Genomic DNA, 27,998 nt, shown 5'->3' on the forward strand with positions numbered 1-27,998 from the left:
CGGTCGCTGCGCGAAGCCACTTCCACTTCCGTCAAAATTTCGGCTCAGCTGTTTTGGATGTTTTCTTCGTTGCGCCTTGTAAACAGTCTCCGCAGTCTCTTTGTTCTTGGAGTGGAAACTGCTGCACGCTCGCGCTCTAGTGTAATGCGTTATCGCGGAAGACAACATCGTGCAGGGATAGACTGCCTAGAGCCGCTGCCCCTAACAACGTGAGGCCATCGGAGCAGAGGAGCGGAAACTTCGGGATTCGGAAGAGGACCGAAGCAAGCGAAGTCTGGTGCTCCGACGAGGGACGACCTTCACCCAGCCCGAGGATTACACTCTGTGCGTAGAACCTACCTGCGCGTACCATGCGATGCGTTGTTTAATCACCGCTTGCACAACAAAGAGCTCGATGTTTTCGCGTGTTGTGCGCTGGCAAAGCTTTCTTGAGCTGGCTGTTCCGGGACGAAAGCATCCCGAGCGGCGATCGAGTTGACACGGCGTTCCGCTAACCCAGACTGTCGCGCGATATTTTGGACGTTTTCCATGGGAAAATGTAGGTTGCCCCCGTCGTTGGTGCCTCTTCGTTTACTTTCGTTGGCGTCTGCCTGGCCGACGGCTCGTTGCTTTCACGTGCGCTTGTCGCTTTCGGTCTGCTTCGTAGGGGGTTCTCAATTTTGTTCGTCCTGTGTTAAAACTAAACCCGATCGCAGTTTCACCTACGCGAACGCGCACCCACGTCGTTTTGTAAGCACGGATGCTTGACTCTGTGCGATTTTTCGAAAATAGTTGTATCCGTGTCATGCTCGTATCGCGTGCTTTCGGTTGTAGCTGATTCATAATTTTAGGTGCCCGTTTCTTTTTTCTTTAATTTCAAACTGTCGTGTTTTCGATCACCCGCCGTGAGCAGTATTGTCAGTCGTGCGTCATGCTTCTTCGATGCAACCCGCGTACCAGCCTGCGCCAGCACCCGCATTGCGTGGTAAAAACGGGAAGTGTTGCTACCTGCAGTGATTGAAGTGTTTTGGGAGATGTTCTTTTTTTTTTTTCCTCGTTCATTTCTGCCATTGAACGGCAGTGTTGTTTGCAAAAGCCATCCTTCCATTTGATAATCACCACATGCGGTACGCCTGTTGTTACCGTAAACACGACGTATTGTAGTAACGCGCCTTGTGATCAACCCCATCTTCCTGGAACACCACTTGCTTACTACGTTTCATTACCAGCAGACGTTGTCTTGGATGTGCGAACCACTCGACATGCTAAACAAAGGGTGTTTCTAACAGCAGTTCGTTGCGGTTAAATCTTGCAAATAACGCTGGAGATTTTCAGGGACAGCCGTGTCGAGAAAAGCGCGCGTGTTGCGGTTTTAATTGTGGCAATGAGATCATAGAGAAAGCTCTAAGGTGATGAGATGGTCAAGATATGGGAAGCGGTTTGTGCGAAGGTCTTGGGCGCGGCGGCGCTTCTAGCCCTTCTAGCACTCAAATCTCTTCCCTCCTCCTCCCTCACTAGGCCTGTTTCGCAAAGCGGTGGAAACTTTTGCGCTCGGAGCGTACTGCAGAATACAGAGTAAAGTAAACCTCGGCGTGACCCATTTCACGCCACATGGATCGGCGCGCGCGCGTGTGTTTATTTCAGATGCGCGCTAAACTCGGATCATGGGCGAGCAGCTCGAAGAAGTGGCCGTCGGCACGCGCGTCTCCTGCGACGGTCACTACGGCGTGGTACGCTACTGCGGACCGGTAGTCGACACCAAGGGTAAGACGGCGCTGCTGCCTTCTTGTTTCGTCTTGTGTTGTTTCGCTTTCCTTCGTGTGAAACGCAAGGTCTCATTTTAATGGGTCTCCAACTGTCGTGTGCTGCATCACAGAGGAAGGGCTATATGAGTGTTTTAGGCCAAAATTTATATACATCATCTATTAATTTCCGCAGAACTGTAAAGCAAGGCACTGGATTTGTGACACTGGTATGTGGCAACGCTGCTGTCCTTGCAGAGATTGGCTGCTGGCGTCTATATACACGTCAAGTGCTGTTTGAATCACTAATACTGCAGCAGCTTTCACGTGTTAAGTGTTTGCTACGGGGTTATTTCCGGATTAAGTAGCCCACTTAAATTGGATGTGGCAGATTTTCACTATAATAGAGGAACTCGGCAGGCTCGGCAGCAGTAGGATTTGCTTGCATTCTTGACAGAGTAACTTTGACACCGGTGTAAGTAACTGGCTCAGTAATGTACACCGTATTACACAAAAACCCAAGGCCAACTGGCCTTGATTTGTGATAGGGTGTACAGCTTTCTGAGTCGCAGTTTTTACACCCTTTTCTCCTAGTGGTGCAGCCAAGCCAAGGAGTGTAGATGCGATGTACTGTGATTTGCAGTCGTGACTACAGCTCTCTTTCTCTTTTTTTTTTGCTATCGACATGCTAATCACAGAAATGCTTGCTGAGTGTGAAAACTTACAACCGCTAAATTGATAAGGGTGTGCTTCACAAGCAACATGTCAGTATGAATCGTGCTTTCACTATTGTTCGATCCTTTTATCTAGTACTTCCCGTGCATTTTGAAAATTTTCGTTGGAGGTAAGGGGTTATTCACACCAGTGACTGACAGTGGTAGCGTAACCACGTTGGTCACAAATGGCTGCTCTCCTAGAAAAGCGCTACTCACCATATTACGCACAAATTAAGTGTCTTCACTTCTGTGAAATTTACACTCTTGGGATCCCGACTGTTTCACTTTCTGTAGTATGCATTTTTCCTGTGTTGGTTTTCATCTCCTGCAATCTGCAAAGCGTCCACCAAAAGGAAGAGTTATATAATTAAATTTTACTTCTCAACAGCCATGCACGACTTTAGTCTCAAGCTATCTTTAAATGGTGCATTCGCTTCAGCGTTTCGTTTAGTGTAGGCATGTCCTGTGTGGGTCCTCCTTGTGCATTGGAACTCTTGCTCGAAGAACTAAAAAATAAAGAGAGAGAAAAACACTCAGCAACATGTCATTAAGAACTAAGTTTTGCTTTGCTGTATCCGTGCTTTCTTGCTGTCTTCCAGCGAAGAAATTTAGTAAGTACCACTTTAACCTACGTGTGATTAATGGATTGTGTCGAAAAAGCTGGTCAGTGCTGGACCATCACGCGTAGTGTTGTCATAACATTTCTGTGCTACCCTTGGAGTTTGTTATGTGAGATCCTCATTCCCCATGCAAGAAGAAACAGGCTTGTGCCACTGCAATTGGTGCGATTATAAATTGTGCTAAGGTAGGTTGCAATTACGTCATTACTTGAATTGTGCCATTGTCATTGTAAATGACGAGATCTTGAAATTTTTGTGCGCATTATTTCTGTCACGATTGCAGGCACATGGCTGGGCATTGAATGGGAAGACCCATACCGTGGCAAGCACAATGGATGCCACAATGGTGTCCAGTACTTTCAAACAAGGTGAGCTGGCAAATTTAATGGAAAGATGTTACAGGCACTTTGAATATAGTACCATATAAGGCCTCAGTGCATATGTTAAGTCCTCGTGTGCCTTGATGGTAGTGTTTCTTCAGAACTGAAAGAGGACGTTTTTAATAATTGACACATTTCACAACATTCTTGGTGTGATGGAGATGTTTGCCCCTCGTACTGAATTGTGCCTTAACCCCTTCAGGGATCTCGATGGCCTCAGCTCGTCATAAGCAATTGCTACTATTTGGCTTATAATGAGCTCACCTTGTCATGCATTTCACTACTTTCTGTATGGCTTATAACAAAAAGCGGCTGTCAAAGGGTCTTTTTTCTTTGACAGCTTTGATTGGTGGCAGCCGTTCCATCGTCTGTGCTTCTATTTTTTTCACGCTAGATGGCAGCTAGTGATCCTGACACGGACGTGCCATTGCGTCGTCTGCTAAAAAATACTCGTAAGAAAACCATAACCTGGTGTAGAAACACAATTTGTGTTTTGAGCACTATCATACCCGCTAGTGGTATGCAGTAGATTGCACAGCATCAGTGGAGAAACACTACAGTCCAAACAATCTTTTTCACAAAGTTCCAGGGAGTGAAGGGGGCAGTTCATAATCGTAAATAATTATTTGCTATACATACAAGGATTTAAGAGATCTTTTTGTGTTTTAATGATGTTTTCAAAGTATTTCAGGTCATAAAGAAAGCCATTTTGTACTGTTTCTATGAGAAAAAAAAAAATATTCTTCAGGGTTTAATGGTACAACTTGAGCTGGTCAGTTTACCTTAGGAAGTTAAATGTGTTACTCAAAAAAAAAAAAAGTAAGAGCTTAAGCACATAATGAGATTAAGCAATGAACAATTTGTTTTTATGTTCCATCCTCAACAGAAAAATTGTATCATTGTCATGAAGGCATGATGATGACAGCTTTCGGTATGGCTCATTTGTGGACACATTGAGAGTCAAATGAACTCATAATTGTTGCCACTATGAATGTGAGCAGATGTGCAATGTCCAGGCAAGCAAGTAATGTTAATTTAAAGCTTCCTAATTGTAGCAGTGGTTATGAGGGGTGATTATTATAGCTTTTCGGCACAATAACTTGGAACAAAGTGCTAGTTGAAGTAAAAGTTGCCAGATGATTTGGCCTTGCTTGTAAACAATTTTACATGTCCAATCATCAAATGTATTAGCCCTGTCTCTCTTCAGTCGATCTTTTTTTCTTTCTTTTTTTTTTTTTTAACAGTTGTTTCTTGTTGAGAAAACCTGTGCACGTTTGATCTACATGTGATTGCACCACATCAGGTAAGCCAGGTCCAGGTATTTTGTATGTACTGGATGGTCGTGTGAAATTCAGTTGTATAAGTACAGCTCATTTTTAATTTACATGCAGAAGTGAAATGAAGGTACCATCTATGAACCTGACACTAACCGCAATGGCCGTAGGGCCCAACAATGTTTCGAGTATGTACATATGTAAATTTTTGTCCACCGACTACATTTGAAAAAAAAAATCAAAAGTTCTGTCTCAGTTAAAATGAGGTTTATTTATAAAGCTGAAGCAATACAAAGAGTACATACAAAATTCTTGGACTAATACTCTATGCAGCTAATATATGGCCTATTACAGGAAATTACATGTGATTCAAACATGCAGATTTTCTCAACAAGAAGCAACATTGGTTAGGCTGAAGATGTGTGACCAAGAAACTATATTGGTAGCTAAGGCTCGTATTGACCTCTTGTCGGTATGCAGGTCGGAGACAGGCGGATCGTTCATTCGTCCGCAGAAGGTGGAGCGGACGCTGAGCGTGGCGGATGCTGTGCGCGAGAAGTACTTCTCAACCCTATCCGATCTAGAGGCACCCAGCCTCAGTGAAGACCAAGATGTGCTGCTCTTGCAGTTCACGCCGAACCGGACTGTTCAGTTTGTCGGCCCCGAGAAAATCACCGCCATTCTCAGGTGCGTGGACTTGGCAGGGGTGGGATGCTGGCAAAGTTTCAGGAGTGTTCAATTCTGCTTAGGCATAATCCTTTGATTGTTCGGTTGATAGCACTCATGAACGTCCTAGTGAGTTGGGCTTTTGATTGTCAATCCTGCATAGTCTGGTGCACTTGAAGCGTGTGCAATGGTTATTGTCAAGACTACGGTATGGCAGCCTCTTAAAAGGTTCACTTCAGTAGTAATAAAGCCAGTATAACTTGAAACGTTGTTTCACTTGTGTAAAAAAAAAAAAAGTGACTGATTTGAAGCATTAGGTAGAACTCTGTGCATAAAAACTTAAGTGCAGGCCTTGTCACTGCTGTGTTTTATTTGCGGTTGTGAGGAGAACGAAATACTGTTAAAGGCGATGGAATGGGGGGGTGAAGGCCTGCAGTTGCACAACTGTATTCATTTGCATTTGTCACAAGTCCAACCTGAATATGGCTTCATGAGATGTGCTGTTATGTTGATCCCTGAAGTGCTTGTCTATATACTGTCTCCATGCAGCAAAATTGTATTGATGCATCTTTTTCTGCATTGACAAAGAAAAGGTGTAGTGCAAGAACTGAAAAAAAAAAGACAAAGAAACATAAGCGCCGTGAGCTCACAAAACTGGAATTATACTGGAAATGTGAAAACACGCTGCGTCCAAAGCAGAAAATGTGGCAAGCAGCATGGACAGGCAGAGAAAAAAGAACATGCAACCCACTTCTGCGACGTGCCCGTGTTGCATGCTGAATTCACCATGTCATGAACTAGCACGTACTAGTTCGGATGGGAGCCATCCTAAGAATGGATTATGGAACAATTGGGGACATGTGAGCAGAGCTCCAGTGCACGCGTGATTTATCTGTTGCAGAGGGAAGCTCCAGCTTGACTTTACGTCCGAGTATGTGACTGGGCTAGTTGGTGATTAGTGAGGCAAATTCACGGTGTGGAAACAAAATGGGGACGAGAAGAACGTAAACGAGGGCAAAGCACCGACTTGCAACAAAATTTTATTTCTTGAAAGCATCATGTACAGTAGAACCTCGTTCATATGTTTTGGAAAAGAGCGCGAGAAAAAAACGTTTTAACCAAGAAAATGTACGATACAAAGTAGCTAGAAAATTTGACAGACTCAACTGTAGTTGACATCTACGTAATGTGGATCGTTGCGCACGAGACGCCGACGCGCACTAACTCGTGGGGCTTCGGAGCACTGGAGCATATGAGCGCTCACTCAAGCCCTGTCGTGCAGAGCAAACGCTGCGCATATGCCCTACAGTTGCATGTAGCTGTGGTCTGTTACATAGCGAAGGTACTGCGGCCGCCGCGACGAGTTTGCTGACTGCGTGCATTGCGACTCGCTAAGGACAACTGCATTTGGCGCGTCGTAGGCACCAAAATGGGAAGTAGTGGCAACTACGTGTATATCCAAAATAAAATTTGAACTGCTCGTCATGATGACGTTCAATAGGCGGAGTGTTGTGGGCATGCCCTGCTCCGCTGTAGCCTTCTCAGTGCAAGTCATTGAAAAAGGAGAGGAAGCACCACTAGGGGATGTTTGATTACCAATAATTCTGCATCTGCTGAACGCATTGAAGTACTTCTTGTGGCATAGTATTTCTGAAAGAAAGAAAGAAATAGTCTTTTAGCTTCAAGTGCACATCTCGACTTTGATAAAAAGTGGTTCAGGGCCCCTAGTACCTGTTAGTTTTCTCAATATATTTCCCACCTCAGGATAGCACTGGGATCGTTTGCATTCTCATTTTGGGTGTTTTTTCTGCTCTCTGAATTTAGACCAGAACAGGTTGGGAACATGGGTCTTTTATGCTCTGCACTTTGCAGCCGTGGCGAGACTATCCGTGAGGTGGTCCTGGCAAATATGCCCGTGGACCGGCCTGGCAATGATGGTGAGCTGGCGGGCCTGGTGCCCAAGCTTCAATGCCTGGTGCTCACACACACCATGTTGTCGACGTGGGAACAAGTGGCACAGATCACCCGTCAGCTGCCGTACCTGTCGGAACTGCACCTCAGGTGAGCACAACAGGCTCCTCCTCGTGTCTATAGCACCGACCAATTTTTTGGTCCAGCTAGTTATTGGGATGATTGATTGGTCCAGCGTGTAAGTCATGCCTCCTAGTTTTCGCGACTTTTGGGGAAAAAAAAAAGAGTGTTAGGGTATAAGATGCACCTGTGTATAAGACGTACCTTTATTAACTTGGTTGGCATGATGAAACGTGATTACGCACGCTTGTACATTCATTGTGAAGTGCTGTACTTGCCCATTTCAGGGCACTAAATTTCTGTAAAAATTTTTATTAGCAGAATAAAACTTGAACCAACACTCCTTTTAGGCGCAGGAAACCGACAATTATTGCACTTCACTCTTAAGACATCGAAGGCCGCATCCTCTGACGCACTGTTAAAAAGTTCATCCACTTCAGCCAGCAGCGTCGTTAGGTTACCGTTGTTGGCTTCTGAATAACTTTTACACAACGCAACGTTGTAATCATCTTGAAGCACCTTGCTGGTGTTACCTCTGCGGTGTGGCGTGCTCAGGACAAACATTCGAACAACAATCACATCACGCTTTAATGTACGCATCATCAGCCTATATTTATGTCCACTGCAGGACGAAGGCCTCTCCCTGCGATCTCCAATTACCCCTGTCTTGCGCTAGCTGATTCCAACTTGCGCCTACAAATTTACTAACTTCATCACCGCACCTAGCTTTCTGCCGTCCTCGACTGCACTTCCCTTGGTATCCATTTTGTAACTCTAATGGTGCACCGGTTATCCATTCCACGCATTACATGGCCTGCCCAGCTCCATTTCCCCTCATAATGTCAATTAGAATATCGGCTATCCTCGTTTACTCTCTGATTTTGATATTTGCACGCCCCTACGCAACCCCCGTGCACCATAAGCCAGCGCACTGCCGCCGCATCTCCCCCCATCCGGCGCACATTGTTGAGACCCATGCTCACTGCTGCACTTGCCTATGCGATTTTGCAGCAACCGCATTATAACTGATACTTCATCTCGCGTGGGTGCTGTACAAGCGGTTTGCATATACATTGAGTTCTATGGGAAAATAAAACGGGAGTCAGAAAAGACCGCATTATAACCGGTCTTGCAGTATAATCTGTTATGTTATAAGTGGTATGAGCTGTATACAGTAGTATGCGTGACCTACAATTATGGAAGCACCTACATCACGGAGGCATTCAGGCATTCCGCTGCACTCAAAAGGCATCGTATGGTGTCGTGTGGCGTCTGGGTCAGTAGTACCATCTCATTTACACTTTGCAAACTAACCGCTGTAACTTGTCTATGTCCTGTAGTTATTCGGCAAAGAGCTTCCTAGATTGAAAACAACTGCACTGAGAACCATGCAGAGTGAGACTTCCATCACCACATTATTTGCTTAGCTTCCGCATCCCTGTCTGCCAAGTTTGAAACGGGGTGTAGTGGTAGATGTTGCCCACTTCATGTTGCACCTGCGACTACGGCATGCACTTGGCCTCATCAGTTACCATGCACCGTCTTGCTTCATTGTTGCCATACCATTTCATACCATCGTGCCAAGTTGTTGCTCTCTGTTGCAGCAAGAACATGCTGGAGATACCAAAGGAGCCGGCAGAGCTTCGGGACTACTTCCGGTCTGTTCGGCAGATGGTCCTGCGGGGTGTTGGCTACAGCTGGGACCAGGTGGGTGTCATCTGCATTTCCCCATTTCGTGGGTAGCGAAGTCTTGGAAGGCCAACTAAAACAAAATTTAGCTTTGGCTAAATTGGCAATAAATGTGTAGTATATACTACTGAACCAATCTTGGTAAAGCTGTAGGGCTTTACCAAGTCTTTAAGTAGCACCTAAGCAGACAACGCGTGCACCGTGTGGTTCACGGATATGACACAAGTCTCAGCACTTTGCCTCTGAGATCTTTTAGCTCGGCGCAGGCGAATGGGGGCTTATCTTGGAGGTCGTGCCGAGGAGTTGCACGTTGTCAGTCATGCGACACTGTCAGTCAGCGGTAATGGGACAGGATTTTTAAGTTTTGGTATCACAAACGTCGACGTTTACCAGTCTTTCGTGACACATACACTTGTGTTCCAAACATAAAATTTTGCATGGAGGCTGCTCTATATATATGCTATCCAAAAAGTGTGAGTTTAAATTTAATCAGATTTAATCAGATTTGTAACTTCCAGGTTCAGGGAATTTTAGGCATGCTATATTTTCTATCGTGTAAAATCATTTGGGCCAATTTTTTTGTACTATGAAGTCATAAGAACTAAGTGTGCATTAGGCTCAGGTAAATACTGTCGAGTGAAGCAGTGGTGTGTTCGGATGTTTTTATGCTTCTAATTCAGCCCGCTAAATAATTACATCAATTCTGTCGATGCCATCAAGATCAAAACAACAGAGGTCGACTGCAAAAACATTCTTGACCCAAAATAAGGTGATTGATAGAAGCCACACATCGTTGTGTGCAGTGTCATTTTAAATAAATTGCAATGGTTCTTCTTTTCTTGGAAGTTGGGGGAGCTGTAGAGTGTCACAGTTGGAAACGTCCTTTTCCTACTGCAGGCCCTGCAGTGTGCAGAGATGTGGCCCTGGGTCGAGAATCTGGTTCTGTCGCTGAACGGCATCAGCGTTCTGCGGCCGCCACCCGAGATGCTGTTTCAGCAGCTCGAACGCCTGTCGCTACAGGACAACCCTATCTCCTCCTGGGAGACTGTCTGCCATCTGGGGCATTTGCCAAGGTGAGCTGGTGTGCCTGTGTGGAATTCCAGGCCTTGCAGTTGAAAGGCCATTAAGTCTTTCCCTACTGCACCCAGTGGGCATCGTTAGCCTGCCATCGATGGTTTGAAACGCCGCTTTCGAGACCTTCTGTGCCACTCATGGACACACTGCACCATCGGATGTGCAGGAGGAGAACTATATTTTTGTTTCCTAACCAGTTTGCTTTTTCCTGCTTGGCTTGATTTTTTAATGTGCTTTGAAGTTTCACGATGATCAAAGTAGAAAGCAATAATGGCTGTCTCCGGAAGCTGGGTGTGCGGTTCGAAAGATCGCAGATCTTGCGATTCTGTTATGTCTGCGGTTGATTTTATTGATGGATCGAGCAGCAATGAGTCTGAGGATGCTGTCCTTTCGTCTAGACTTTGACTCTGAGAGCAACGACGCAAACCAGCCCACAATATGTCTTGCACATTGGTGGCCGGTTTCCTAAAGTCAGCTTTGTCACATTGTTTTTAAAGTCGTCTTCACCGCGATGTGGCCCTGGGTCGAGAATCTGGTTCTGTCGCTGAACGGCATCAGCGTTCTGCGGCCGCCACCCGAGATGCTGTTTCAGCAGCTCGAACGCCTGTCGCTACAGGACAACCCTATCTCCTCCTGGGAGACTGTCTGCCATCTGGGGCATTTGCCAAGGTGAGCTGGTGTGCCTGTGTGGAATTCCAGGCCTTGCAGTTGAAAGGCCATTAAGTCTTTCCCTACTGCACCCAGTGGGCATCGTTAGCCTGCCATCGATGGTTTGAAACGCCGCTTTCGAGACCTTCTGTGCCACTCATGGACACACTGCACCATCGGATGTGCAGGAGGAGAACTATATTTTTGTTTCCTAACCAGTTTGCTTTTTCCTGCTTGGCTTGATTTTTTAATGTGCTTTGAAGTTTCACGATGATCAAAGTAGAAAGCAATAATGGCTGTCTCCGGAAGCTGGGTGTGCGGTTCGAAAGATCGCAGATCTTGCGATTCTGTTATGTCTGCGGTTGATTTTATTGATGGATCGAGCAGCAATGAGTCTGAGGATGCTGTCCTTTCGTCTAGACTTTGACTCTGAGAGCAACGACGCAAACCAGCCCACAATATGTCTTGCACATTGGTGGCCGGTTTCCTAAAGTCAGCTTTGTCACATTGTTTTTAAAGTCGTCTTCACCGCGATACATGCATGTTATGTAGTAGAGCATACGAACGTCGCGAAGGCAGTTCGATTGCACCATCCAGGCGATTTTCGACCCAGTTTTCTTCAAAAAAGAGGCACGCATTAGAATCGGGTGAATGCTGTAATCACACATTGTGAGCTACGGTTATTGCTTAAAAATTCTCTTTAGCAGGCTGAAAATAGGTGTTTTCAATGGGAGGTGGTGTATGTTCAACGCATTCACTGTGGCCTAAGCTTCGCTGAGACAGATGCTGCTGCCAAAGGGGTCACTATAGGGCTCAGGCACGTGCGTGCTGACAAGTGAAGTTCAAATTATCTTGCGAAGGCCAATTTTATGATTGACATAATGAAAGTTTGGGCCCATAGAGATGCATGAGCACCAGTCGGGACTCTCAGTTGGGATTGGATTAATGGAAGTCTGCTGTACTAGTATTATAAGAAACTGTACTGCCCATATGGGATTTTCCAGGCGCTCTTGTATCAGCTGATAAAAACTATACACGTTTGGGATATTTCTTGCTTACTAGATGCAGATTAGCAGGTTTGTTGAGCTGTGATGCCTGTGTGCTAGCTGCTTCAGCATTTGTTGCTCAGTGTTGCAAGCAGGAGAGTTGAAGTGATCTAATTCATTGCTCTCTTCTGCTCAGGTTAAAAAGCCTGTCACTGGCTGACTGCGACCTGACAAGCATCTCGTTCCCGGATACACCGCCGGGCCAGAAAACCCCATTGTTTGCCAACCTGGTGATACTGAACCTTCACAACAACCGTCTTGAAGAGGTGGGCCGAAAGTTGTGATTGTTACAATGCTCTATCTTTTATTAGAGGGACCCTTCAGGTGCACCTGAGAAATCTTGGTGGGCGTCACTAATAGGTGGTCTCCAAATCAATGCCACACTGGTGGCGCCCTGTGGATAAAAAATGCGGACCTTAAAGGCTATGATTTTGCTGGTTGCATGTGGCGGAAAAGATTGCGGGAGCCAGAAACACATCATTGATGACGAGTTTTGGGCACCACCTATAGCACCATTACAGTGTGCCGATTCTGGGCACTTAGTGCAATGGATGTGACGCTAATCTACGCCACTATGATTACTGGTTAAAAATGTAATGTGTGATTTAAATTCACACAATATTGCCAGTGTTGCGAAAAAAAAACTATGACATTATGTTTTACAACTGTTTTAATTATTGCCTTATCGCAGCAGCTCTGCCGAAAGTGTAACCATGTTAAACTCTGCCATCAACATGGCGAGCATATGGCGCACCAACTGCTGTGCCTCACGGAAGCTGTTGTAGTCATAGAAACGATGCCATCAAGAAGGCTGAGCAGGCTTGGCAACCATGGTATGTCAAGTTTCGCTGCATAATGTCAATGCCTTGGTGCTATTGGGTACTGCAGTTCTACTTCATGGGAGAACGTGGCGTCGCAAGCCCAGAGAATTCTAGTTGAGGGTGACTCCCATTTTAGTGGTACAGTAGAACCTTGTTGATACCATCCCGTTCCATATAATTTCCCGGCGCCAATGTTCACAATCAAGAACGCAAAGAATGATTAGAGTTATGCTTGTTTTTTACCGGTTCATACATTGCTGGAAAATAGGATTTTTCTACACCAACGTTCAGTACATCGCCAAACTGAGATCGTATGATACATTCTCGGGATGTTAGATTCCATGCAAATAAGAAAATGCACGAGGTGCGTACGATCGAGAACAGTATATAGTTGCCCGCAGCGGAAGCTTCACCGCAATACTCGCCCGCCCCTCTCGCGTAAGAACGCCGGCGTAAACTCAGTTTCTTATTCCGGTACCAGCAAATTGCCTCCGGGGTCGTCGCACGCCGCATTCACAGCTGTCGCCACCAACCCTGTTGCGATAAGCATCTTTGACTATCGGATTCATAGCACGTGGTGCTGTTGGAAGCTTACTGCATGCTTTTAATAGCTGATAATCCAAACACGCCGCCGTTCCCTGCTGCAGACTGTGATCGTATGCGTTTTCCGGCCACTAGATCCTATGCAAACAAGAAAAGGCGCAAGGCGCGCCATTGAAAATAGTAGCTGCTCGCCGCATCAGCTTCCCCGCAATACTCGCCCGCCCGTTTCACATGAAAACGCCGGCGCGCCCTCAGTTTCTGAATCTGGTACCAGCAATTCTCCTCCCGGGTCGTCGCACGCCGCTTTCACTGCTATAGCCGCCAAACTCATTGCGATAAGCTTCTTCGCCTAATTGTTTTACAGTGCCTGGGGCGTAGTGCCGTTGGTAGCGTACTGCACGCTTTTAGTAGGCGATAATACAAACGTGCTGCTGTTCCCAGCTGCAGGTGGCGCGATGTGAGCGTCAAATTTCGATTCAGCGGCAGTCGGCATTGCCCACCAACTGGATTTCGTTTTGGCTTCCTGTCGCTGTCCTTAACCCTTTTAGGGTCAATATCGTACATGTACGACCTCCGCGAACACCCTCAAAATGGTCAATGGCGTACATGTACGGTATCGCTTGTACATTTAAAAAGCGCGCCTCTTTCGATCATTTCTTTTGCTTGGCATGTGCTGCCACTCGACGGAAACACGTGGAATTGTTTACTTGCGCCAATGCCTCGCCGTTTTTTTTTTTTTTTTTTGCAAGGGCGCGTCGGCTGTCGCTCGCGTATCCGGGCGCACGTGCGCGCGCGCGGCGGCGAAGTGCACGATTCTTTCGATTATTTCTTGCGCTTGGTATGTGCTGCCACTTGACGGGAACACGTGGAATTTTTACTTGCGCCACTGCCTTTTTTTTTTTTTTATGGCAACGGCGCGTCAGCTACCGCTCGCGCATCCCGGCGCGTGCGCGCGGCGGCGGCAAGTGCGCTCTTCCACAGAACACCGCTCTTCTTTCTATCATTTCTTTCGCTTGGTATGTGCTGCCACTCGACGGGAAGACGTGCAATTTTTACTTGCGCCAATGGCTCTCCGTTTTTTTTTTTTCTTTTTCTTTTTTTTTTTTTTTTTATGGCAACGGCGCGTCAGCTCTCGCTTGCGCATCCGAGAGCGCGCGCGCGCGCGGCACCGGCGGCAACGGTTTTCTCCTGCGGCGGATCCCGCTTGTTGCACTAAACTGATGGCTATCTGGTTTCAAATCTCTCAAAGGGTGACCGCTTGTTACTTGATCGTTTATCGCCCACCGCGGCGCGATTACACCTGTTCCCAGGCAGCCGCCTACATACACAAACAATGCTGCCGTTTTTGCAGTTCCCTTTTTGGAGACCACAAAAGCTCTATAGCCCCTTGTTGGTGATAAGACGAAGGCTTCTCACTTGTTTCGGTTTCCGGACGTGCACACAACCATTTTTCAGCGCGCTTATCTTCTTATTCACGAATAGACATTGTGTATTTTAGAACACAAACGATTTTTTCCTCACTTTACTGTCACTCTAAAAAATTACGACCATATTTTTTCGAAATAGATTTTTTCGAAGAATTTAAATCAGCAATAAAAAAAATCGACCCTGGGGGTTCGCATTTGGCAAAACAATTCGACCCTCAAAGGGTTAAACACTACGCAATAGGAAAACAACAAAATGTGTCTCGGGTCACTGAAGCCACACCAGCTCAATGCTTATCGACGTCTCGTGCCTCGTGCGCAATAATTCACGCAGCACTTTGCATTTCGTAGATGTCAAATACAGTTGAGCCTGTCGCATTTTTAGTTACTTCGGATCATACGTTTTCTTGGTTAGTATGTTTTTTCTCGCATTCTTTTCCAAAACGTATGAACGAGGTTCTGCCTTATTTTGAAGTTTTTGCAACCAATGACTTGGGTTTGTTTGCTTTAATTATCATATTCCTTTTGCTCTTACTTCTTTGACATGCAGAAAAATAATTTAGAGCAAAAAAATGGTGCCTCCGAGCAAGGTTTTGCATGGTCCCCGTAATCAATGCTTGTTGCTGCTAACATCCGAATGCCTTTCGCGCAGTGCATTTGTATAAACACAAGAATAAAGACCTCATAGGGAACATGAGACAACAAATACAGAGTATTCATGTGCAAAAAGTGCACAGTAGAATTTAATGAAATTGAGTATTTTTCTTGGGCTCAATGTGATTGAATAATCATAAAATAATTAACTTAGCGAAATAATGTCAGGTATTTGTCGAAATGTAAAATATTAGTGAGTGAAGAAGTGAAAGTATTTAACAGCAAAACTGCCTCTCAAAGTCACTAGAGCTGGCGAGTGTATTTCCATGTTCAGCCGTGCCAGAATAGTTAAGCTGACAAGCTTAATAGTCACCATACTTGTATTAAACCAGTCTGCTAAGGCCACTGTTGTGACAGGTTGTCCACCTGAACAAAGTAATACAAATTTCATCACGAAGTGCTCTGGCAACAGGGATTAGCACAGTCAGGAAGCAGTAACATAGGAAAAGTATGAGTGGCTGGTGCAAAATGAAAAGCTTTAAAAACACCTCTACATGCTTTCAAGATGTGAAAATGGCAGAACTGTGTAAGGAAAGAAAAGTCTACCTCACAGCTTGCAGATGTGATAGCTTTGACCCATAGAACACCATACCTATTTCATGATATATCGACTAGTTTTTGAGACTTTCGAGGTTTGTAATAGATAGAGGTTCAGTACAAGAACATTATGAACAATGATGATATAACCCAGGTTCAAATTGTCAAGAGTAATGATAAATTAAGAATTTGTCAAAAAATATAAGATACTTGTGAGGGGTGAATCGAAAATGTTTAACAGCAAAATTGACTTGGAAAAAATAACATTCTGCATATCATAAGACAAAAGTCGGACACAACCACAGTTGAAAGTTGTGTCAAGAAACACAGACAGTAAGAACACTGATTATGCACGGATGTGCATACACAGGCAATTGCTAACATTTATGTCATAATCAGTGTAATGGGAGGAAGCAATTTGGCTAATCTTTATTGTGCCTGAGAGACTCGGCAAAAACCCCAGGCGCAGCCCGCGATGATGATGATGGGTACACACGGGTAGTGATGAAGAAATATGATAATGGTAATATGCAGACGAGGAACAAGTACGGCAATAAATGTCCACCTGACAATTAAATTCTGTGCGCCTAACTTTGCATTGTATCTTGTCGATTAAACTAGTGTGATGCCTGCAGTTAGGCCCAACAAATAATGCAGCCAGATGTAATGGATGACAAATGCCGTGCCATTGTTCTCATTGTTGCAGTGGGTCAGCATAGCGGAGCTGAACAAGCTGGCGCGTCTGGAGGATCTGTTTGTGAAAGGGAACCCTGTGACAGTCCGTGAGAGGCGGCACATCTCACGCTGCCTCCTGGTGGCTCACCTGGGAAACCTGCAGCTCCTCGACAGAATGGCGGTCAGTATTTGAGGCCAGCACAGGCCTTCCCAAAGGGTCACTAAAATGCGCGTTTGCTCACGTTTTCATTGAACAAACCAGCACACACAGCATCCTGTCATGGTCATGTGGAGTGAATGCAGTCGATCCCTGATATAACAAATTATTGGATATAATGAAGTAAATATGAAATTATTCTCACCAGTATTAGTTTTCATGTACTGGTGACAGTGAATCTAACTCTTTATTGGGCGAACTTGGGCCTGGAAAAACAAGTAGCACTCGAAGCGCAGCAGTAACTGCGGACACAGTCATTGGTTGTTGAAATCTGACCTATAGGAAGTGCGTTGGCTGTTTATGCATGATGCATCGCACATTCGAGCGTTATTGCTGGAGCTCGTGTATGTTTCAGAATGTATGCCACTATTCATGTCACATGCACAATCTGATTCTCTATACTCTTTCACTATACGATCGGCGACAACATTCTGGAAATTTCGGACGCATGTAGATGCGTCTTGCACTGTGCAATAACCTTGTAACAGTGGTTAGACTCACAGATTCACATGATTACAGCCAACGTCCGATTTTTCAGACTAGGTAGGGGCCGCAAAACATCCAAAAGGTTGGGCAGTCCAAAAAATGAAGGCATGACTTTTATGGTCCTCAAGGGCTCAAATCACCACAGGCATGTCCGAAACGGGTCTGAAGGCCTGCCAGTATACTTATTAGGTGTATCGGTGCTCGTACTGTGATAGGAGACTGCAGGTATACGCGTGTATAATTAAAGGAAACATACTGTGTCCCGTGACAGTGGCTCCTTTCTGCTCCTGGTGTGCTTCACTGCAATGGAATGCATATGCTTAACCGAATAACACCGCTGTATTGCGGCGAAAAGCTGACTTTCTGGAATCGGCATTATGCAACGCTTGACCCTTGCCGTACTTTCCGCACTTCAAAGCCATAGGAAAGGATGACAAAGTTGGGAGTCGATGCTGACGTGGCTACGGCTGCTAGCGGATCGGCGTGCGAGAGCGCTGGTTCAGTGCTGCGAGATAATAAAAATGGCAGTGGTGGTGACTTCAGTTATGATGTATCAGACCTGCGGTCATGGCAAAAAGTCGGAACAATCGAATGGCTAAGGGTTTCAGCGTCCGAAGTTTCCATTGGCTCTGTGGGAGACATGGCGGTGGCGTGGAGGCATCCAAGTTATCGGGCACATTCGAAAAATCTATTGTTGACTGTATTTGGGTTTTGTCGTGGCACCACAATGTAGATATTTTAGACAAAATCCATGTATGCTAAGTGGCAAATATAGGTGTACTAAATGACAGAATCAAGTTTATTTCTTGTGGTAGGACGACTCTCTTGGTTTTTAAAAAAAGTTTCTCGGCGTCGTATTGCAGAAGTTTATATAATGGCATGTCTACTACAGTACCAAGATCTCAGAAATTTTTCATGGTGTTGTGCATGAGGTAAGCAAGCCAGAGGTCTTATGACAGTGAGAACACCAACTGTCGCCATATTGCGTGGCCAGTTTTCACTGTAACTTAAGATCTTTGATCCTTCTTTGATCCTGCATATTCAGCTGATCACTCAATCAGTGTAGCTAAAGGGGAGCTGCCATTGCATTAGTCCATCCGATACTGTCCAGGTCACAAGAGATGAAAGGCGTGAAGCTGGCATCTACTACGTAAACCGGTTCTTTCCATTGTGGGTCCAGTGTGGTGGAACTGCAGAAGGGGGCACACCTTCTCCAGAGTTCCTCCGTGAACATCCTAGGTTCCTCAGCCTTCTCAAAAGTGAGTCCTTCCTCTTTCTAGTCTGTAGTGTTGAACCAGAGATTCCGGTAGACCAAAGCTCGTCACATTGAGGTTTGACTGGAACAAATGGCTTCACTTTGAGCATTAAAAAGTTTTAATCCTGCAGGCATATTGGCCTATTCCCTCTTTGTCTTAGCATGATCTTAGCTCGTGTTGTTCATCCTGACCAAGATTTGTAAGGTAAAATTTGACATCTCTAACCATGGTTCTGTATGAGCTACTATACTGCTATTTATGGAGATGGAATTTTAACTGGTCTGACTTGTATCATCATTTATTTTTGTATTTTTCCTTTTTTTCAGCCTATGGAGCACCGGAAACTGTGCCAGATGGCAAAACGTCGTCATTAAACAAGAGGGTCATCAGTATCCTTTCCGTCTTAAGTTATTTGTGTCACCTGCCGTACCACAACTGCTACAGTGTGAAATTCTCTCGTAGACTTTAAGCATTTCCCTTTTTCTATTTTAGTTTAAAGGAATGCAAATACCTGAAATTTCAAATACGAATAGAATAGTCCTTGCTGTTTGGTATATGTTCAATTTGAGTATTCACTATTCAAAGTTTTTAAATATTATTTTTCTATTCGAATATAAGGGATGATGCTTATTGGAGTCCGCAGGGAAAAAGTCAGTGCAATTGTCGACAATTCCAAATGATTCTGTTGCTGTAGAGAGGCTTCGGTTGCTGAGTGAGGATGTCTAGCCTTTAGGCAGCCTATACAAGTTTGCTTTTGCAATTTAGGCAAGGCAGTTTATCATTCAGACAATCTTGCCATGTTGTTCCCATTCTCTCTAAAACAATGTATGGTGCTGTAGTATTACACTTGCTTTTCCTGCATTGCATTACTGCCATTTTCATGGTGCACCAGATGCGATCATGTTTCAGTTTCCTTATTTGCAAGCTCCTCAGTTGAGCATAAGTTGTGAACAGCAGTAGATATCCTAAATAACACAAGTCTTTTTCGTTTTACCGAGTAGACTCCACGTAACCTTTATACAGGGTATGTCCGAAAGGTAATGTCAGTGAGTCAAATAAAAAAAAGTGATGGATCGGATCAGTACAACACATTAAAAGGTTTCAAAATAGGCTCCTCCTGTGTCGATACATCGCTTCCAGTGAGATTTCCAGGCATCAAAGGCGTCACGGTAGGCTTCCTCAGAAATGTCCTTTAGACTAAAGCCTTGGTGCAAGCCTCTTTGACTTTGTAAAATGTCCCGTTTTCAAGCGCCACTGGTAGACTTGACGTTCTGACCAACAATTATCACCCGAGGCCGTCTTTATCATAGGAAATAGTTCCACTGTGGACTTGCCGAGTTTCACACAAATCTTGAAGGCAATCCTTTGTTGCAACGAGCGCTGCACTGCGGCTTGCACGGGAAATGATGAGTTTCACCGAAAAGCCCGTCCTTACTCTCCAGTTTGTAGCAGACGATGAAGTGACCGCGCTTGCGTAAGCTAACTTCCCTCTCCACCAATCCCAACTGGTCCTAGCACGCTGCAATGAATAGTCGCTTCACAATATAATCACTGACATTACTTTTCGGACAAACCCTGTATTGCACTTTATAATTGAGAAAATACGTATGTACATACCTGGGACTTGATTCAATGTTCAAAAGTTGTTTTTCTTGAATATTTGTATTTGATTTGATTAGGAAATCTCGCCATTTGAACATCCTTAGCTTAATTCCTGCAATGCCATTTTAAAGTTGCGGGTAATGTAGTAAGCTGTATTGTGGAACGTTAAAGCGTGTCTTAATCTGTCACACTTCGTACTCGGCACGCTGGCTCGGTCACAATGACTTTATGCTTCTGAGCTCAAGATTACACATTCCATTGGGAAGCGGAATGCAAAAACATTTGTGCGCTTAGATTTCAGCATGGATTAAAGAACCCTGGAACCAACCCAGCGCCCTTCACAATGGGAATTTTTGTAAAAGCCCAGATGTCACCTGGGAACATTAAACACTGTCGGTCAGTCAGCTTGTTCTTGTGTTTAACATGATGTGCGTAGACTGTATGTGCTTAGAGGCTCTCTGGTAATGGATCTACAGTAGTCCCTATGTTCTGCTTGTTGCCTCAAACTTGTCAACTCGTCACATGCTCCTTGACAAGTGCGCTCCCTCCAGCTGTTGAAATTCATGCGCCCCAGGAACCTGATCGAGGACCAATCAGGAAGCGCCTACCGTGTAAGTACTGAGAGCCAACCTCCATTGGTCACACTTGGTCAGTGCAACCCAGTTTCAATTTAAGGATCAGATCTTCAAGTTTGGGTAGCACTGCTCTGTGTTGTTGCTTTCAAACAAATTGCAGCACAACTACGAGGGCGACATCAGTGCCACAGAGGCTGTAAGTTGCGGCAGGTTTGAACCGCAGTGTGATATGCGATTTTTATTTAAACAACCTTAATAATCATTAATTATGAGCAACACGAGAACAAGGTGAGAGCAGGAGCCAACAATTCGACAAGTGGACTTGTCTTTTTCAAGGCCGTGAAAAAGACAAGTTCTCATGTTGCTCATTGTCTTGAATTTCCATCTCTGGCATTCCCAGTGTTTTCCCTTAACCATAAATATCACCTGTGGGCTGTTGATGTCTGAAAAGGTATTAATGCGGCATAAAACTCGTCTATGTGCAGCAATATAAATGATGCGCACAAGCAGGGTAGAAACATCATTGTAGTTCCAGGAATGGACACTTGTAGTAAATCAGAGCATTGTTCTCTAGAAAATTCTTACATTTTCTGTAGCAAACGTTTATGGTAAAACTCGTGTATCAATGACTTTCATTGTTAGTGTGAGGTCATTTGCATGAAGACTCACTCGAATCATCATCATAGACATTATACCAGAGCATCATCATGCTGTATCATTTCTTCAGAACACGCAATGTGTGTTTATCTGATAGCGCTGTGCCATCATCTGTTGTTTTAACTACCCGCCGTGGTTGCTCAGTGGCTATGGTTTTGGGCTGCTGAGCACAAGGACGCGGGATCGAATCTCGGCCACGGCGGCCGCATTTCGATGGGGGCGAAATGCGAAAACACCCGTGTACTTAGATTTAGGTGCAGATTTAGGTGAATTTAGGTGCAAGAACCCCAGGTGGTCCAAATTTCCGGAGTCCCCCACTATGGCGTGCCTCATAATCAGATTGTGGTTTTGGTACGTAAAACCCCATAATAAAATTTTTTTTTATTTAAGTGCCAAGTCATGGTGATATACGCTGTGATTTTCTTGGCAATGCTTAATTTAGCTACCATTGGTAGACGAGGGCCCTGCCCTGTGCTGAAAGCCCCTATTTTAAGCGATTTGGCGCAACTGCATTATGCATAGTTACTCCTCATTGTTATTGTAACATCAATTTCCTGATTTCATTTTACAAGTAGCCAGAAATCTCCCCCTTTGCATTATATTTTGTAGTTGCATTATGTATGTGCGAGTGTGGTGTGTTCATAGCATGCTTACAAACATTACACAAAATTGCTGAAAGGAAGGCACAGTTATGCATGTTATGGTGTTATGTGTCTTGCCCTGATTTTGGTGTAGTGTCCATGTCGGTGGAGAAGCTGAAAGCCCTGGTGATGCAGCTGTTCCCTCGGAAAGGAAGCCGCTTCTGCCTTTCCCTGGCAAGTCTTGAGGTGAGTGGTGTAGAAGGATATGTTGCAAGCAGTTTCTCAGGGCAGACGGTCTATGTTTATCCTTGTCAGTTACTTCCATCATCTCAGAGGCGGTATTAAATGACTCGTATTCTTGTGGAATTCGTCGTGCGGAAGCGACATGAGCACGAAAGGAAGGAACACATGGACAGAGGCACCGATTCGCAGCTAATTTTGTTCTATTTCTAGTAAATCACGAATAAACTGGGGGAATCGTGAAGGAATAAAGGGACAAAATGTATGCAACAAGCAGCAGGTGTATTCCGGCATTCGCAGAACAGACGTGGTAAACGCAGTGGTGGAAAATCTGCTACAATTGCTCCGGTCTGCTAAATTCTGTTAAAGCTGCTACATCCATGCTACAAATAAGAGAAGCTGCTACAGGACGAGCCGCACTGCGTAATCTCGGAGGCCACGACAAAGAGGAGTTGCGGTCAGTGCCAGGTGGCGGTTGCCACTACCTTACATAAAGAGTACCGCCACATCTCGTGCCATTCATAAAGGTAAATGAGCACAAGGGTCACTGAGCTAATCCAGTCCAGCGCACACTCACACATGCTTGCGGTCCCCCATTAGGGAACTCTGTGCCATATTCGCGAGTTGTGCCTAGTTTAGGATGAAGTGCTGTCGGGCCTATTAGTGTGTGCGCGGCCCATTACGCATTTTTGGTGTGTCCCGCACTGGTGCTTCGTACCGACGGTGTGGCCTTGGAGAAATAGGTGTTCCTCTACCGACGACGCGTTTGACGCGGCATTTTGTTATATAACGGCATATAACAGCATTTTGTTATAGCTGCTTTGCTGTGTCGAGTCTTATCTGTGTGTGTTTGTAACGCAGCGGATTTGTAGCTTGGCCATTTTACTAGCTAGGTGTCTTAAGGCCTCAAATAAAATTTCTCAAATGGCCATCTGACTGTATTGCCGTGAGTTTTTTGTGCCGTTGCGTGGCTTGCTTTACACGCTTGAGATGCACAGTATTTGCTTTTTTTGAGCATGCTGGTTGACTCAGTGTGGACACATGATGGTTTTAATTTGTTTGTGAGTGGTCACGTACGCAGATCACCTTCCTAGGAAATACTCGTGATAATTTGTACCGGTACTCTGTAACCAGTTTTGATGCGCTAGAATAGTGTCCCGCTTATAACAATACAAAATCATCTTTGTTGACTGCTAGAAAATCTGCTCCAGAATGTGCTTGGCCATTCCCACCACTGTAAACATGTCCGTAAAAGCTAGTCAGGTGTTCAAAAATTTGTATTCTTTTGTCAAACAGTGCCATTGATGGGGTGGCTAACAGAGGTGTTATTTTAGATATGAAACAATTCTGTTTTATTACGTGCGAGTTGATTTTTTCTAGTGAACTTTCATCACTTATGCCTGCTGAATTCTACAAGAAAATTGATCTGTACATACTTGCCCAGCTTTCCATTCCACTGCTGTATAAGTGGCCTCAATTTACTGAAACACAAAACTTGTCGTGTCTCGCCATAAGGAACAGATGGCGCAGCGCCACTGTTCCTTTCACTGAGCCAATTACTTTTTTCGGTCCCTCTCCTCCACAGACGCGTAGTTGGAATTTACTCTGGTCAAAACAGGCCAGTGCTGCATCCAAGCATGGTAGTAAACAAGATATGCCAAAATGTGCCACCATATACAGTGGAATCTCGATGATACGATCACGGCTAATACGAATTTCCGGATGATACAAATTTTTCTGTGGTCCCGGCCAAGCCCTATTACTTTGCAACATGCTAGAGAACGGTTGTTGCGAATCGATTTTCGACCTGCGTCGGTTGATACGAATAAACGCCGCCCCACCGATGGCCGCAAAATAGAACAGCACGCAGTCACGTGCTTTCTCTTTTGGTGCGAAGGCGCAGACGCGGCGCCGGACGGCGCGGAGGCCGCTACTGGGCGCGAAGAGTTTGAAGCGGTGGCGCTTTTGTTGCTTTTGTGCTTTTCCTCCTTTTCCGCGGGCCATCGGACGGAGTGGCTGCTGTGCTTCGGGCCGCATTCTTTGTTAGCTCTCCGCTGTGCGTTCGCTCTCTGCGAAGGCGCGCGTCCCCCGCGCGAAAGGCGCGCTTTCACTCGCACATACAGAGCGCGGCGACAATTTTATTGCCCTTGGACTCATGCCCATTGCCCTCATTGATCTCCTCTCCCATCGGTGGGCGCACCTCGTTGAGAAGCGTGCTTGCTACCGCCCTTATCGGCGAGATTTTCCCGCGCAAGCCGCATTATAACCGGTATTTCGTCTCACGCGGCTGCACTGTAAGCGGTATGCGTATACATGGAGTTCTATGGGAGGGTAAACGGGAGTCGGAAAAGGCCGCGTTGTAGCCAGTTCTGCACTATAAACGGTTACGTTATAGGTGATCTATACTGTAAATGCTTTTTACGTGCGTGTGCCTCAGTGAGTTCACCTCCGACTCTTTAATTTAGCTAGTTTTAATTGTGTTTCGATGATACGAATTTCGGCTAATACGAATATTTTTCGTGACCCCGTGAGGTTCATATCGTCAAGATTCCACTGTACATATTTTTTTAGTGCAAATCAAATGGTTGCTTAGCTGGAAGAACTGTTTACACGTCTCCCCAACTTGTGCAACATTGTATTGTCATGCTACCATTGTGGAGCTGGTATTGGCACCATCATTTCTGGATCCAAGTTCTGCGTTGCTAATTTATCTTTGTCATTGTATTCTCATACATAATAAGTGTCTCATGTCCGTGCTGATGTCCTTGCTCGACTACATCTCAAACTTCCTCTTGTCCTTCTCCAGGAAGGAAAGGAGTCAGTGCTAGACAAGGAACGCCGTGACCTCAGCTTCTATGACATCACCGATGGCAGTCGCATCTATGTGCGTTGGTAGGGGTGCGCACGTCGTGTGTTGGGCGTGAAGTGTTTGGAACGAAGTGTTGTGATGGCTAAATGGGTACACTCCACTGCTGTGCTCGTGCCGTGTCATGTAGACCAGCTACCTTCGATTCACTGTTGCAAGCGCACCGTATTCGATGTGACAGAGCGACCCTCCATCATCTTTCTGTTTCGTTTAGCCTGTGAAGGCTAGTGCGTGTCAAGACGTCATCAACCACATCTGCCATTTTGTTTGCTGCTACACTGCAGTTGAAGCATTTGCTGTCCGTGTGCGTGTGTGTGCATTGCGAGAGATGTTAGAACATAAGGAAAACCTTGTAACCTCGCTTGCTTTTTTTTTTAATCGTCAGCCTATCCGCTAGTGTACAGTGGAACCTCGCTGATACGATTCTGCGTAATATACGTTTTTCGGGATGATGCTTTTTTTTTTTCCCCGATAATATGATTTGGTTGGATAATGCATTGGATGATACGATTTTGGCATGGATACGCTTTATTTTCCGGTTCCTGTGAAGATCGTATCAACGAGGTTCCCGACTGTACTTGTTTCGTGCGGAGACCTTCTGTGAAGGTTTGCTGTGTTTTGTTACAGCTAACTTATCAATATCGCTCATCTGCTCCTTGATAGCTTCCTCACATGAGACTAGGGGGCAGCATATATATACATTTATACATATATACAGGCCTTTGCAAAATGCAATTTCAAGGTACTCGTGGGGCAGGAAACCTGTAATATAGTTGAACAGGTAATTGAGTAATAAGACATAGAAGGTGTTCCCACTGTCTGAAAAGCCAATGCCTGTATTAAATCATAACATTATAAATTGTGACTTGATGCATTTTATTTAGCATAATGTTTCTGGCTGTCTCAGAATTCCATACAGACCCTATTGTCTTGCAATTTTGTGCAGCCCTTCAGATATAGCTGCCCTAGATTTCTGCAGTAACGTGAACATTTGTATAGGCAACTTTGATATACTCAAGTTGTTTTAGGGTGGGCTCCTTAGCTGTATGAAATTAATACTGTGCTCAGCCCTTCATGCAAGTATTCCATCTTTTTTTGCCAAGCAAACCACTTCAATGTGCTGTGCCATTGTCAGAGTGCAATGTTGCCTTAGCAGCTTGTAGAAAAACTAGCTGTTGTGATGTCAGCATTAGTTTTTAGGTATATGCACTCCAACCCTTGTGTGTTGCATCTAGCAAGTAAAGTACCGTATTCGAATATAAGGCGAAGCTTCTTCCCAGAATCTCTTGCTGCAAAGTCACCCCCTGTCTTATAGGTACGCGAATTTTGCCTTTAGGTGTGGCTTCACGGCAGCGTGCATATCCCCTTGTAGTGTGGCTTTACGACAGCGCATGCGGCCGTGAAGCAACACCTAAAGGCAAAAATTTACTTGTAACCCGTACTCCACTTGTTGGAGCTCCCTTCCCCCCATATTTCATGGTTGCCATTTTGCGTTTTAGCTGTGTTAGTAATTTAGTATTTTGGGCAATCCCTGCCGAGTCTGAATAATCCGTCGGCTACTCTATATCGCCTTATTTTAGTGTGCATACTTATTTTTCTTGGCTCCTCCAACTGGCACACCTTATAATCGTGACCGCCTTACAAATGAATAAATACGGTACACATTGTGCAAAGTTGGCTTTGCACAGCTGTGGCCCCAAGTTAGACCTGTGATGAAACTTATGTATGTGCGTAAGTAGTCAAACGAAGCCGTCAAACATGGCATGGACATCATGTGGTGTGCAGTAGTTTGTAACGGCACCCATGTGCACAGCCAGGCTTTGTGCCAAGGGATAGGCTGCCTTGTCAGAAATGGTATTTTTATGACGACAGCGCGCGTGCTAATTTTATGAAAATGCACACTTGTTGCAAAAGATATTATGGCATATGCTACATTTAATAAATATTTCTTGCTTGTTTTAGTGGAGGCGTGCGTTTAGGAAGATAGTGTGTTAAAGGGGCCATGCCATGGTTGCCCCACTATTTTCAGTTTATCATTATAACCGAGAGTAGAGAGGCCAATATGGTTTCTCGCAGGCGAAAAATTGGGCTATCACTGCCACAATTTTAAATCGAAATTTCATTTTGAAGTCTCTGCTTTGAAGCCCCTCTCACCAACAGTGTGTTGGCATGGATAGTGTGATGTCAGGAAGTTGGTGCCCACTGCTGTGCTATATGCTCCAAAACCACATCGGATGTGTCTTGCTCCGCATGCTTCCAGCACAGCAGCGCCACAAGGGTGCCACGGTTGATTTGGCCGTGCAATTCTTTCACTCTAGCGATAAAAGCAGTGCAAATCAAACACTTGCGGAAACCATTTCAGCCTGACCACCATCGCCGCCGATGGTGACCGTGACTTATTTCCACCTCCTGTAATTCCTTCCGGCGCTTGGAGTACGAACTAACATTACTTTTCCGATCGACTTCCATTACTTTGAGCTAGTCTTCAGTGGAAATGCGATTTTATTTTGTCACCAGTTAGCGTTGCCAGACTGCTGTACGATTCAACTGAGATGGATAGATGGATGTAAAACTTTAATGAACGTCCTGAGGTACGCGACTCAGCGCGCAGCGGGATAACCGAGATAAAAAAATTATTAAAATGCAACTTTTCTGTCACACTGGGCGCACTCAAATTTTGCTAGCTTGCTGCGAGATGCTTACGGTTTAACGTGCAATGCAAATTGAAGCTCGAAAATTGTTGTCGTGGCCTCCTTCAAGCATGTAGAAAACAAGTTGCCCACTGCATTAGAACGCTTGGCAGCAGACATTAGTGAGGAATATATTGTGTGCTCTCTGAATGCTGATGTTTCCTTACAAGTAAAAAGCACAATGTCTTGAGATGAATAATTATGCCGTATGAAGAGCTCAAGGAACTCGCATGGAAGTCTTGTGAAATTGCTGTAAATAATAACCCAAAATAAACTCTATATTCATATTGCACATTTTGTGGGCCTGGA

The 27,998-nt window shown here is 45.0% G+C and overlaps 1 protein-coding gene across 1 annotated transcript; it reads left to right on the plus strand.

Moving 5' to 3' along the window:
- The first annotated feature begins 43 nt into the window (after positions 1–43).
- Positions 44–27,983, plus strand: LOC119458032 (tubulin-specific chaperone E). The gene is made up of 14 exons (XM_037719824.2): positions 44–324; positions 1,624–1,743; positions 3,341–3,425; positions 5,192–5,398; positions 7,250–7,438; positions 9,013–9,115; positions 9,995–10,170; positions 12,002–12,131; positions 16,551–16,700; positions 18,334–18,481; positions 18,805–18,867; positions 20,632–20,691; positions 22,048–22,139; positions 24,940–27,983. Exons 2-14 carry the CDS (start codon positions 1,644–1,646, stop codon positions 25,027–25,029), a joined length of 1,593 nt encoding a protein of 530 aa, XP_037575752.1. The 5' UTR covers positions 44–324; positions 1,624–1,643; the 3' UTR covers positions 25,030–27,983.
- The last annotated feature ends 15 nt before the right edge of the window (positions 27,984–27,998 follow it).

Source organism: Dermacentor silvarum, chromosome 7 (assembly GCF_013339745.2).
Source record: "Dermacentor silvarum isolate Dsil-2018 chromosome 7, BIME_Dsil_1.4, whole genome shotgun sequence".
NCBI classification, from domain to species: domain Eukaryota; kingdom Metazoa; phylum Arthropoda; class Arachnida; order Ixodida; family Ixodidae; genus Dermacentor; species Dermacentor silvarum.